This window comes from Biomphalaria glabrata, chromosome 6, assembly GCF_947242115.1.
Source record: "Biomphalaria glabrata chromosome 6, xgBioGlab47.1, whole genome shotgun sequence".
NCBI lineage: Eukaryota > Metazoa > Mollusca > Gastropoda > Planorbidae > Biomphalaria > Biomphalaria glabrata.
Window position 1 is genome coordinate 36,859,443 of NC_074716.1, and position 14,483 is coordinate 36,873,925.

The 14,483-nt window shown below is 34.7% G+C and overlaps 1 protein-coding gene across 1 annotated transcript in view; it reads left to right on the forward strand.

The window, feature by feature from the left end:
• The window catches only part of LOC106064690 (serine-threonine kinase receptor-associated protein-like), a 57,618-nt gene extending 45,635 nt beyond the window's left edge, over nt 1–11,983 (forward strand). The window contains exon 7 of the mRNA XM_056033737.1: nt 7,215–11,983. Coding sequence (XP_055889712.1) covers nt 7,215–7,432 — 218 coding nt within the window. The 3' untranslated portion in view covers nt 7,433–11,983. The remainder of the gene's footprint in view (nt 1–7,214) is intronic.
• The last annotated feature ends 2,500 nt before the right edge of the window (nt 11,984–14,483 follow it).

A 14,483-nucleotide genomic window follows, 5' to 3' on the forward strand; every position in this document is an offset into this window, starting at 1 on the left:
ATCTGACCTTTATGTCATTAAAATAAATAGTCAAATAAAAGCAAATCTATATATATAATTCTCTTTGTGGCCCGACCATGTGGGACACCAAAATGAAAAAGTCATGAAAAGATAACTCTTTTATTTCTGCAAGTTGGACTAGAGTTACCCCACTTAACTTTCATGGTGACAGAGAGTGAGGCTCAGAAAAAAAAGGGTAGGTGGCGTATGCTACGCCGCTGGTCGGCTGGTAAAAACTAAAAAGAAAAACCTTATCATGGAATAAATGCAACCTAACTTATTTTTTAACAAGCTGCATTTAATTTCCAACAATCATTTCTAGCAAAAAAAAAAACAAAAAACAAGGCATTAATCAACTAATTGATTTCCTCTGGAAATGCATTAAAATCCATCTCAAAAACATGGAAAATTTAATACTAACTAAATATTCATGGAAACAATAGGAATATTCCAATTAAAAGGAGAAGATAACTTAACACATAATGATAATGAAACAAAAGCAGACATTCTAAATCTTTTGAGTCAGCTTTGTCAGGTATAGGATATAAAGAGACTGCTTAGTTTATTCCAAGTTGAAAACATAGATATACCAGAAAATTGGATCCACAAACTATTAGCAAACATAAAATCAAATAAAGCTTCTAGATTGACAGCATTCCAGTTAATGAACTAATTTAGGTAGAGTTCTAAGGGATTGAAAAGAAACTAATGTCACACCTCTATTTTAAATATGATCCAGGAAGCTACAGATTCTTTTTGACTCTTTTTTAAATTATGTCAGATAGTTTTTTTCTTTTCCTTTTATTTTGTAAATTACAGATATTCCTTTAAGACTGAAAAAAAAACAACATGATTTTAAAGAAAACTTTATATTTCTTTATTTTTTTGAGAACTCAAAAATATTTGTATGAATGAGATTGTTCCGGATTACCCCTGAGTTACGTGGGTGTTGTGTTTACATTGCGCACCGTGCTTAGTTAGTTAGTTTATAGTGGGAATCTGAAGCGTTTTAACTCAGTATTTAGTGATTTCAATTTAGTCATTAGCGCTAAACTATAATTTGTTAATAACAGGAGAATCTAGAGATACATTTTTTAATAATTTCAACTAAAACAAAAAAAACTTTGATAGAAGGTACTGAAGCTTTGACCTTTAATCTGCCATACCGAGATCTAGATTTCTTGATCTACAATGACTACATTTACAGTTCTTAGCATTGGGTTAACCAATCCTAGAAAAAAGTAACACTTTCATCCCCCTCTTCCTCCCTGCCCAAAAGTAAACAAACTTGAACTTCGGTAGAAAACTAAAAGTTGGACAGCAAACCAGTGAGTATATGTGTTTTTCCTTGTGCGTAATAGGCTTGAGTTGTTTAGCAAACAAATAACACATCTGATAGTCAAGGATAAATCTAGATCTACTCTTACAGTTACCCAGGCCAAATGTGTCTTACCCCGCCCTTTCATTGTTGGTTTCTAAGTAATAAAATGGATCTAGATCTATTTTGTCTACACATTTTTGAAACTTTAATGTAACATTTTGTGTACAGATCTAGTAACTCAGTGAATTTCTTAAAAATGATAGAACTTTTAAGAACATAATAATACATCATGTATCCAACACACATTTCAATAATTCTTAATGTTATCCGCATGTTAGGCCACCTGCACCCTGGTTGACGGAAGACATAAAGACTGCCAAACTTATTCGCCGACGTGCCGAACGTACATTTCAAAAGACAGGTCTGACGATACATCGACAAATATACATAAAAGAAAAAAACAAGGTTAACCGTATGATTAGAGACGCAAAAGCTAGTCATATTCGACAAAAAATCGAAACTTCTGATTCTTCAAAGGAGCTATTTAGGATCACCGCTGAAATGTTAGGGCGAGCAAATAACGAACGTTTGCCGTCATCTATCCCAGTATCTGAACTTCCTGATTCCTTCAATAGATTCTTCATTGGGAAGATTGAGCAGATTAGAAATGACATGCCATCCCTCTCATCACAGCTTGACCACTCTCCAATTTTTCAAAATACTCCTTTTTGCGAGTTTCAGCGTGTATCTGAAGATTATGTCAAAAGTACTATTTTAAAGATACCAAATAAGTCACGTGACCTTGATCCTATTCCAACTTCCTTGCTCCTTGAATGTTTAGATGAGCTTGTACCTACAATTACTAACATTGTGAACTCTTCACTGACTTCAGGCATTGTACCACAGCAATTTAAGCATGCACTTGTCAGGCCCTTATTAAAAAAATCCAGTGTTGACCCGGAATGTCTAAAAAACTATCGCCCGGTATCAAATCTTCCCTTCCTGTCAAAGCTTCTGGAGCGCATCGTGTTAGCGCAAATTCTTTCTCATCTTGAACAGTACCGTCTCTTGGAAGAATTTCAATCTGCATATAGGAAGTGCCGTAGCACAGAGACAGCAGTGGTCAGGGTACTAAATGACTTACTTCACAATTCTGACAAAGGCCACATGTCAATTCTTTCCATGCTGGACTTGTCCGCAGCCTTTGATACGCTAGACCATGAAATTATGATGGCCAGATTCTCTGCAACTTTTGGTTTAGCAGGAGTCGTCCTAAAGTGGCTTGGATCCTACCTGACGGAACGCACCCAAAGTGTCGTTGTTAGCGGGACGGAATCAACAAACTTACTTTTGAAGTACGGAGTACCCCAAGGATCAGTTCTAGGCCCAGTACTGTTCACTATGTACACATATCCACTCAGCGGTGTCATACGGCCAACCGGCATCTTATACCATTTCTTTGCCGATGACTCACAGTTATACGATTCATCAGTACCCTCAGAGGTGTCGCATCTGGCAGAGAAAATCAGTAGTACCGTTGCAAGGGTGAGCGATTGGATGGTTGAAAATAAACTCAAGATGAACGAAGACAAGACAGAAATAATTAAGATTGGCACTATGAACAATGTCTCAAAAGTTGAAAGCACAGATTCTCTCTTTATCACGAACTGCCATGTTCCTTTTTTCCATGTAGTGCGGAATCTTGGAGTTTTCTTCGACTCAACACTATCTTTCGACCCACACATAAGTCAGCTCTGCAAAGGTCTTTATCTGCAGCTGCGCAGATTAGGCCAGATCTGACCATATTTAACAACAGAGTCAACAAAAACGCTAGCTGTGGCATTCATACTCTCCCGCCTTGACTACTGCAACTCCGTGCTAGCAGGTATACCTGATGACAAAATAGCCAAGCTGCAACGTATACAGATCAACGCCCCTCGAATAGTCCTTAAAAAAACTAGACAAGATTCTGCTACTACGCTCTTGCGCACGCTCCATTGGCTTCCCGTGAAAGCGAGAATCGATTACAAGGTCGCCACACTTTGTCATCAGTGTATATATAACAATGAGATGCCCTTGTACCTTAGAGAACTGATTACTCCATATGTCCCCCAGAGAGTCCTGCGCTCAATGGACTCAACGCTTTTAGTGGTGCCACGTTTCTCCCTCAAAAGCTACGGTCTGCGTGCTTTTTCAGTTCACGGACCCAAAGGTTTGGAACTCACTCCCCATTGATCTCAGACAGACAACATGCTACACCACTTTTAAGAAGAACATTAAGACCTATCTGTTTAAAACTTTTTTAGATTAACTGTCATTGTAGCTCTCGTGTTTTTGTTTGTTATGTTGTTACAGCGCCTTGAGCCTACATTTTGTTTGTTAACAGCGCTTTATAAATAAAATTATTATTATTAATAATATGTGCTTAATATATCAGGATCTAGCGGAATATGAAATACATAACGTTAACAATAGCTAAAGTTTATGAAAATAGTCGTATGTTTCAACTAATATGCATGTTAACCCATATGTAAATTATATATATATATGTGTGTGTGTGTGCGTGCGTGCGTGTGTGTAGTTTACACCAAGCCTTTTTTTAAATCTTGCAATAACGTTTGTAAAACATCTTCTTTATATATATATATTATATATATATATATATAGGTTCAATTAGTTCCTGGGCGCTTGTTGTGGACTATAAAGGAAATATCACTTTTAAATTAAACCCATCCTTAAACAGTTCTTTGCCCTTTATGAAAACATTTATTTGAACATTCATGAAGTTCGTTGATGTACTCTATAACTGCCAAAATATAGAAAAGTCATGGGTAAGGGTGCATTAAATTATGAAAAAGGGTGTCCCTTTTCAAACTGTTCCACAAAGATTATATATAATTCACTGTCCAAAATGTGTGTGTATTTGTTGGGGCATTATTCCCTTAGGACTACAACTGGGGTCTAAACTGTGAATTGCAGGCCTTTTGATAAATTGGGGATGCATACAAAAAAGTGGAAAAGGGAAGTGGGGTTTCTGGACATAATAAACAACATTTTTCAATAAAAAAGCACAAGTTTTATGAATGCTCAGATTCATGTTTGAATTAGAAAAGTATGGATTATGAGTCATCTTGGAATATTGTGATAAATGGAAGAACAGTGCTGGTGTGCAGAGCTAGTATATCAACGTATAATACATTTTTGAATGGTGTTTTGAATTTTTAGGAAAAGTGATCATCTTCTTTTTCTGCCAGCTTTATTGCTGCTGAGCTGTGAGCTCTTTTGCAGACTGTGCCAAGGAAAAAAGTGTGCTGTTTTCTTCAGTTGTTCAGCACTGCTGTACAGGGTGTTGGTTATGTTGGGCTGTAGTGGAAGTAGGGTCTGCCTAAGGTGGATTAGGAAAAGTGATAAAAAAAATTTTTTTGCTTCAAAATTACATTTTGTTTTTCAGGCCTGTTTGTCATATTTTGATCAAAAAAATAAAAGTGATATTTAAAATCTGATTTTTTATTTGCCTATATTATATATATATAGGTTCAATTAGTTCCTGTCAAAACCTTACTGTATGTTATGATAAGATTGTCATTAATGAATAAAATCTTACAATTTCTCAATTATTATTGCTTGTGTTGTAGGGATGACTCACTTGATGTAATTACTGTTACTAATAATAATAATAATCACCATTACTGATAACAATATTTATTTTAAACTATTAAGGACATCAAATAACAACATATGTAACCAATATAGTTACGGCACATATAATAGCTGTCTTCATTTCTGGTCTTCCATGACACATATACCTTAATTTTGTCATAATATCTATTTGGACCCACAAAGTTGAATAACACCAATTCCTAGCTTATAGCTCATAAATCTTTACAGTCAGACCTGTTATCTTATTGCCTGTACTTTGTCCAGTTTTATCTTGCAAGTCAGCGAACCGTGCCGCCCCGAGACATGATGTTAAACTGCACTCATCTTTGCTTACCACTTTTGGAGCTCAAAAGTGCCCTATTTCTTTACTATCATTGTGTCTGTCTCCGCTTCACCTCAGTCTGCCTTCATTACCCATCACTCTTCTATTTATCTAATCTCTCTACGTCTTTAGACCAAACAGTTTGCTGGGGACTGTGACATTTAAGGGGGATAAAGAGATCCTGATATTTGAGTAGGTGCCTATCCAAGGATAAGCTACTACAAAACAGTACTTTAGTCCTTTGTTCCTCTAGACCTGAGGCCCAGATGGCCCTCTCTGGGTCAACTGACCTGGCTGGTCACTCTGAGTTTTTTAGCATGGTCATTGACCTATGATGGAGGGCAGTGGCTAGCGGGTCAATCAGGGAGCTGCTGTATCTGATTTATGTCTGGGCAAGAAACGCAGATTTGAGGAAATGAAGGTGAGGCGAAAGAAGCTGTGCTTCCTGGCCATCATTTCTGGTTGTCAGGTGCAGAGGATGGAAAAAGCCTGACAAACATGAGCCCTTTTCTCATCTACAGTAGTCAAGTCAGTTGTGGGAGAACCCAAGAGTGTATCAAAGCTGCACAAATCATCTGAACTTCTCGAAGTTGATAGCTAGCTACACTCTAATGGGCTTTTACAATGCAGAAGAATCTGTGATCTCCATGTGGAAGTCATATGCAACACATGAGCCAGAACACCTGCAAAGGTGTAATCAGCTCTTGAGACTTGCTGGAATATTCAGAGAAGGAAATAGTGGAGAGAATAGAAGGAGTCTTCTATGCCCAGCACATTTTCAGGCGTAGGGATAGCGAGGAGGTCAAAACCACCACTATTATCCTCACATTGGGAACTAGGACACCGCAAGAGTATGTGAAGGCAGATTACTACGAGTTTCAATTGAAGAACTACATACCTAACCCAATGAGGTGCTTTAAGTGACAGGGTTATTGACATGGCACGGCAGTCTGCAAGAATAGCACTGTGTGCTGGAGAGGGTCATAAGGAAAAGGGCTGCACAGCCCAGTTCAAATGCCCAAACTGTCACACTGGCCACTCAGCCTACTCAAAGTGTGGAAACAGGAAGTTGCTGTGCAGGAGTACAAGACCAGAAATGGATGTATCTTCAGTCAGGCGAAGTCAGCTGTATTGGCCCTCCCCAAGGGCCGATTAGGCTCGAAAAAGACAAGCCCCAGCTGTGGTTAAGATAGGAAAGTCCATAGCCACACAGATGGACACATTAACCCCACCAACTCTCCTTCAACTCAGAAGAAAACACCACCAGGAAGCACACCTCCAAAGCAGAAAGAGAGCCCTGTTGTGAAAGTCACGCTAAAGAACATATTCTCCATGTGCCAAAAATCCAAAACCAAACCAAACCAGCTAAACATGAGAAGTCCCTACTCTAAAATAAACTACATCTCCCGTTCATATACACCCACACCTATTTTTAGCATGCAAACATGTGGGTGAAATCTGTTTACTTTTGATTTATTTTTTTTACATTAGTTACCTTTTACAGTTATAATTGCTAATATAAAGAAGTAAGCATACATGTGGTTCAAAAAGGAAACTTTGTAGATCTATATGAATGTTACAAGAGATCAAATATTATTTCCCTTTATTTTTCAGTGACTCCCTTTCATTGTTACCAATGATGAAATAAGATTTTTAATAGAGCTTTTAGTTTTTGAGATTTAAACATGACAGACAGACAGATAGACTAACAAACAGCAAACCACATAATAAATAAAGGTTTTCACTGTTCAGAGACCACTTAAAATAAAAATAAGTTTGTGCTAATCATCATCTTTACTAACTGAGATTTTGTGAAATGGTAAGGTAATGTGTGATTATGACTGAACTACATGGGCCATCAGTATTATCATTAAAAAATAAATAAAGGAACACTATGGTTTCTAATTTCAGAGTCTTTTAAAGGACATTTTGGACCAGTTCATTGTGTTCGATTTTCTCCTGATGGTGAATTGTATGCAAGTGGAAGTGAAGATGGAACTCTTCGGCTGTGGCAGACCACTGTAGGGACCACATATGGTCTGTGGAAATGTGTGGCACCAGATATTGACTGTGGTGATTCAACACCTTCAACTCCCACCTCTTCAACTCTAGTCAAAGTGGAATCATGATGTTTAGTTCTGACAAGTATATTATCTTGTGTTCAGCTTTTTATTCAGCAAAAAAGTAAATGATTATGTTCCAGGAGTTTTTCTGAAATAAAAAGATTTTGTTGACCATAATGCTGTATATATTTTGACAAGTTTGAAAAGTTTAAAATTAGTAATTGTTAATAGAGGCTTGTGGGATAACTAAACTGTAGAAAACGTTCAGTATAATGTATTGTTTTTTTTTGTCAAGTCACATTACATATGTAGTTAAAAAGGACATAAAACATGAACTTATCATCTATCTACCATCAAGATGGAATACATTTTTTTAACACAGCATCATTAATTTGATAATTATAAAAAAACTGATTGTGAATTAACTTCAGAGTACCTAAATTTTTTTTGTCTTTATTAACAATATCATTAAGATGATACATTTAAAACTGCTTTATATTTTTTTGCATTTTGACAACAAATAAAAACATTAATAATGCTGGATATATTTCTATGTATAGATTGATTTTTCGTATTTGCTCCTAGTCGGCAGATTCACTTTCTAATTGTTTCTTCTTTGGAGCTTCATGTATTATTAGATATATAATTTACTTTTTCAAGGCTTCACAGACAGACACATTCAGCTGTAAATTTGGCTTTAGCTACAAAAAGATTAACACAACCAGAACAAAATAATTAGGAAAACTCATTTAAATATTCTTAAAATTTATATTGTCAAACAAAATAAATGGTGGCTCGATTTACATGATTAATTATGATTTTATCTTCTTAAGAAGTAATTATCATATTTAACCAGGGAAAAGATATCAAAGGAATAGATGATCAAGATAAATGTTGCAAAAATAAATTTTCTTTGATCAATTAATGAGCCAAAAATTAAACTTCACAGAAAATTAGTAAATATTTGTAAATATTACATTGGCCCATGTGGCAACTTCATTTGCAGCTATTTAGTTTCTGTTGGTAGCTTGCGGCTTTGATTTTCTAATGTTTTTTATTATAAAACTTCATATTTGAATTGGGTAGTGTTTTTCTAAATTAAATGTTTTATTATAAAGAACTGTCTGAATTTTTATCCTTCAATGATTTTTTTGTTTACTACCAGGTATTTTGATTTTTTTTATTTTGGAAATCTGGATTTTATAAAAAAACAAAACAAACAACAACCAAAAAAAACAAGAATCTTTTCATTGTAGCCCTTAATGTCAGCATAGCTATTATGTCATCTAATACTATTTACAAATTTGCGTTCATGAATCAGAGGACTTTATTCTTAAATATGCCAGTCCTTGAGAGGCGTAATTAAAAAAAAGGGAAATCTGAAAAGAGACATGTCATTTTGTGTTACATTTGGTTTGTGTTTATGTTAATTTGCAGTGGTAGATTTAGCAAATTCTTTGTCCTCACATAAACACAACAAAACTGAAGTAAAGAAAAGAATACCAAAGAAATACTTATATTGATATATCTTTATTATCTTTGAGGAAATTTGTCATACAATTGTGCATTTGACATTATAAAGTATTTTATTGCAAACAAATATATGTTTATACCACTATTTCACTCAAACATCACATGCAAATTTTACATCACAAAGTTGCTTATATTCAAGGACTTCATTGTTAAGTCAACAAAAGAGTGTTTTATTTATTTATTTATTTTTAATGTGATCAGTGTCTTTTATCTTCTCTGTGATGGTTTAATTTTAAAATGGTGACCTAGTGTTTTGTTTTTTAATTGTTTCAAATCTTTTGAGCTTTCTTAAGATCATTTTTCTTGAATAGTTGTCTAAGGGGTTTTTGTTTGTTGCTTATAATTTTACTAAAAGCATTTAAGATTTTATTAAGACTGTCAAATCAATTATGTTTCAACATATAAAATGCATCATAATGGTGATGTTATGGCCTCTTTGGGAAGTCACTGTGTTAAGTACATTAGAGGTTGAGCTATTTACCCTCTGAGGTCTTTGTGTCCATATTTCAGTGAGTTAATGCTTTAACTTTTTTTCATATGAACTTGAAAGCTTCAAAAAAGCTGATGAAACATCAATGAAAAACAATCATAAGTGTTGGTTGAGTCTAGAGGTCTGTAGACAGAATTGAAAATATTGTAATAACTTAAGGGAGGCAACTCAACGAGGACACATACATAAACCAACGTGTGCCTTGAAAACAGCATCTTCATGAGCTCTAGACTTGGGCGGAAATTTTTCTCTTTCTTTCTAATGTCAGTATCCTTCTTTGTCTAGTCACTAATAGTGCGCATCTTCTGCGCTATCTTGGATGGCTGTGTGCATGGCAAGGTTATACCATTGCCCCCTTCTTAGCACTTTTCATCTCCAAAAGAAACAGTGTAATAGAGTTTTAATAGCTCAGGTGGAGGTTGATTGGTGGTATCATTATAATTATGGATGACTTCCACATGGATTGTATTTCTTGGTTGATTAATGACTCTCTTTTAATACTTGCTTTTTTGTTCTATTAGGCCCTAAAGCTTTCATTGGGTTTACGTTTTGAAAATATCCTCATGTTGAAATATGTGCACTTAAAATAAATCAATCCTGTATAATTATAACTTTGAATCAAAATAATGAATTCTTAGGAAATGTAATAACTAACTCAAACCAGCAACATCAGGCATGTCAAACTCATTAAGGTATATGGGCCACATAGAAAACTTACTATAACTTGAAGGGCCGCAGCCAAAAATCAGTTGAAAAACATAACCTAATAATGATTCCAGTTGTAGAACATAGTTACGTACCAAATGTTGCAGCCGTATTTAATCTTTTAGTCCCTAACACGTTGAGAAGTGAACAAGGTTTTCTCTTTATATTTGGTTTATCCACAGTCGTAACTTTTCTTAAAGTCACTTCATATCATCATACACAGTTGCGAAAAATTTGGTCTTTACCTTGAAGTTTAAGTCAGGTGACAAGTGAGATCGACTGCAAATGACAAATCCTGAACCCATTCGTCAGTTTGTCCTCACGCGGTGCAAACAACCTCTTCGATACTTTATGACAGGAGAGCCAGCGGCCACAATCAAATTCGTGTCCAAAGTTATCCAGAAACATTGAAAATTGGCGTTAATTTAAGCCACGAGCATTAATAAAATTGATAGCGATTAATAATAATTACAAAGTTAACTAAACCTAAAAGAGTACTTGAAAGATTCGAAGTTAATAAATAAATGAAATAACCACATCTAATATAAATTTTCGAAAAATTACGTTTCCAAAAATCTGATCATTTAAGAATACTTCATAAGTTCAACGAAGTTGATTGTTACGTTTTATTTATTTACTAGCCTGACATTACCCGCGTCCTGCAGGTCTTAGTTTGTGTTTACTAATCTAGTGGATTGGATTTAGATGTATGTTAAACTTAGCTAATGATCCTTTCAAGATATTCTCTTTCGCTACGAAAATAACATTAGTTTTGCGAAAATGGGTTTACCCGAGGCCGAAACATTCATATCTATTAAAAACGAAAGTTGCGATAGATGCATAGGATATAAAGTACGGGGTTACCCTATTTGTTAAATGAATGGGATTATAAGTAAGTCAGGATGTTCTGAATTCGCAGATATATGGAACGAATTTATGTAAAAATGCTTTTGAAACACAAATTTGAAGGTTAATTTTATTAAATAATGAAATCAATAGACTATATTTTGTATTTTCATATGTCAAAGTAAAAAACTATATGTGCAAAGTGTACTTCTTAAAAGTAGATCAAGATATAAATCCTTTCGATCTTTTCTCATGTCAACATTGTAAACAAAGCCTAGATCCATAAAATACTATAGCTTTGATAGAGTCGGTCAACTTTTTTTTTTCAGGGTCTTCAGTTTGTTTTAGGGCATTGCGGTCTAAGTTAGTACATAAGGAAAATTTTTCATTTATTATAACACCTAGGTATTTTGCGTTTTTAGTCTGTGTTACTGGTTTGCCATGAATAAGATAAGTGGAATTAATTTGATTTAGTTTTTTGTTACTCTAGACAACTGACATTTTTCTGGGTGGAAAGACATGCTCCAATTTGATTATATAAGATAACTTCTGCCAAGTTTTATCAAGAATGGTGAAGCAGTTTTTATTTCTATTCGTAACATACATACATACCCTTACTTTCTACTTTATAGTATATTAAATAGTAAATATGCAGTAAAGTGTGCAGTGCAGTAAATATTTTACATGAAAATGAGTGGTGAATTAAAATCTTAATAATTTAACATTATTTTGATAATTCTTGAGGTGGTCAAGCGGGCCGTATGCGGCTAGCTAACGTATCTTATATAATACAGAAGTTACTTCAAAAAAGAAGATTATTACGTCCTACGCGTCATGTATGTAGTCATGCATATTAACCAATGACTTAAATTCTGCCAAGTCACTGGTTTTCCTGGCTAGCTCAGGCAACCCATTCCATGCTCTAATAGCACTAGGGAAGAAGGAGTATTTGTACAAAGTTGTCCTAGCATATGGGACGAGGAATGTGCCTTTATCTTTGTGTCTTTCAGAGTATTTTATTAAATTTTGTTTTTGTATTTGAAGATTATGGTTCAGTGTTTTATGTATAATTGCTACTTTACTTTAGAGCCTTCTGTCCTGAAGGCTTTCTAAATTTAGTGATTTTACTAAAGGTGTTACTCTGATTAAATGTGTATATTCGTTTGTTATGAATCTCACTGCTCTATTTTGTGTCTGTTCTAGTTTCTTAATATTTTCTTGAGTTGAGGGGTCCCAAACGGAGGATGCATATTCTATTATTGGCCTAACCAAGGTTAAAACAGTTTAGTTTTATGTTCTTATTTGATTTATAGAAATTTCATTTAATAAACCCTAATGCTTTGTTGTTGTTTTTTTTATAGTTCATCAATATGGGGATTCCATGACAGTTTTTCATTTATTATAACACCTAGGTATTTTGCGTTTTTAGTCTGTGTTACTGGTTTGCCATGAATAAGATAAGTGGAATTAATTTTGATTTAGTTTTTTTGTTACTCTTAACAACTGACATTTTTCTGGGTGGAAAGACATGCTCCAATTTGATTATTTCTGTAATTCATCTTATTGTCTTTGTAAAATATATGTGTCTTACGTGTTGTTTTTATTGTTCTATATATTATGCAATCGTCTGCAAATAATCTGACTTTTGTTCCTGAGGTATGAGAACGATGAAGAAGTTCCTGAGGTAATGCAATTTGGTAAATCATTTATGTAAATTATAAATAGTAGTGGACCTAAGACTGTACCTTGAGGTACACTTAAGTTTACTGTTATTGGTGTCGATTTAGAGCCATTTATTATTACAGTTTTTTTTCTCCCTATCAGAAAATCTTAAATCCACTGATGCAATGGACCGTTAATGCCGAAATATTTTAATTTTTTAAGCAAACTATGGTGGTGAACTTTGTCGAAAGCCTTGGAAAAATCTAGTAAGATAGCATGTATTTGTTCACTATTATCTAAACCTTTTGAAAAGCCATCAATTAGTCCTATTGTGTTTCTCATGATCTATATTTCCTAAAGCCATGTTGGTATGGGGTGAGGACATTATGTTTGTCTAAGTGGTTTATGATGTTGCTACATATTATGTGTTCTAGGATTTTACATGTGATGCTAGTAAGTGACATTTGTCTGTAGTTTCCTGGGTCAGATTTTTCTCCCTTTTTAAATAGGGGGGTGACATTAGCTTCTTTCCAGTCCTTTGGTACTCTGCCCTGGTTAAGCGGTGCCTGAAAGAACACTGGAGCTAGCTCATTGCTTAGTTCTTATAGTAATCTAGCTGGAATACCAGCTATGTTTGACATGCCTGCAGCCTGAACACTATGTTTGACATGCCTGCAGCCTGAATTAAACAAACCATCTGAACAAACCATGGCTTACTTTATATATTTTCACTATCTTGTGTATCATTGATATTTCTAGAGTGCACTGTGACATCACAAAAGTTTCTGCCCTAACTCTAACTGTTGGCTACTTCTCATTAATAGAATAAATGACATCATACTAGTTAAAAAAATTTAATGCTATTTTTTTTTTTTAACTATTAAGAAATAAAGTACCGTAGATGACATCATACCAACTAACATTTTAAAACAAAGACTTTATTGCTTCTGCATTGCCAATTTGCTTGTCACAACTTTTAGCAAATTTTATGCAAAGGTGATTTTTTTTTCTACATTTCCTCTTATCAGCGTGCAAATTCTTCTGTTCAAAAATCGCTGGGTGGGTGTACATCGATCTAAAAAAAATAGCTCTAATGACCAGGGCCGGTCCTAGCTATTGTGGGGCCCTATGCGAAACGGATTGTGCGGGGCCTAGTCTGGGTAGGGATAAGGATAATAAGTGAAAATAAAGGCTTTTATAAGAAAATAAATTCGTCTTTGCATTTTATTCATTCTTAACTAAGTACAAAATCATGATCAAATTAACTTTACTTTACGAGCCTTGCGTGTTGCGAAGTCATACAAAATTGTGTTTCCTACTTAGATCACGCTCAATAGCAAGAATTGCCAACTTGTTCAATCTCTCTTCGTGAATTGTTGACCACAAGTAATTCTTGATTAGTTTGAAGCGCGAGAAGGTTCTTTCACCAGATGCCACAGTATTGTTAAAAAAAATTCTGAGTACAACAAAGTAGTTTGGGAAAGCAGTGTACCTTTTATTAGTGGGCAGATACGCTATAATTTCTACCTGGGTTTTGGTGCTATATGGTTGAATATGCCTTAAAGATTCCATTTTAACTGCTAATTCTCGACAACATATATCTGCCGACTGGTCTTTGATGACGTCAATGCTTGCTCAAGGCTCCATTCCTGCAAACTTTCTTATGTCATAAAGCTGAAGGCTCTTTAAGCTGACCAAAAAAAAAAAAAATTAAAAAAAAAATTGTGGTTTGATTTCAAATCTCGGCTGCAATGATTGGCTTGCAGAGTTTACAATTCTGTTGAAGCAATTTAAATTATCCTGTAGTAATCTTCAGCATTTCCAGGTGTGAAGTTTTCCTCAGATTTATTATACTGCCTTTTCCTTTGACGTTTGGCTGGA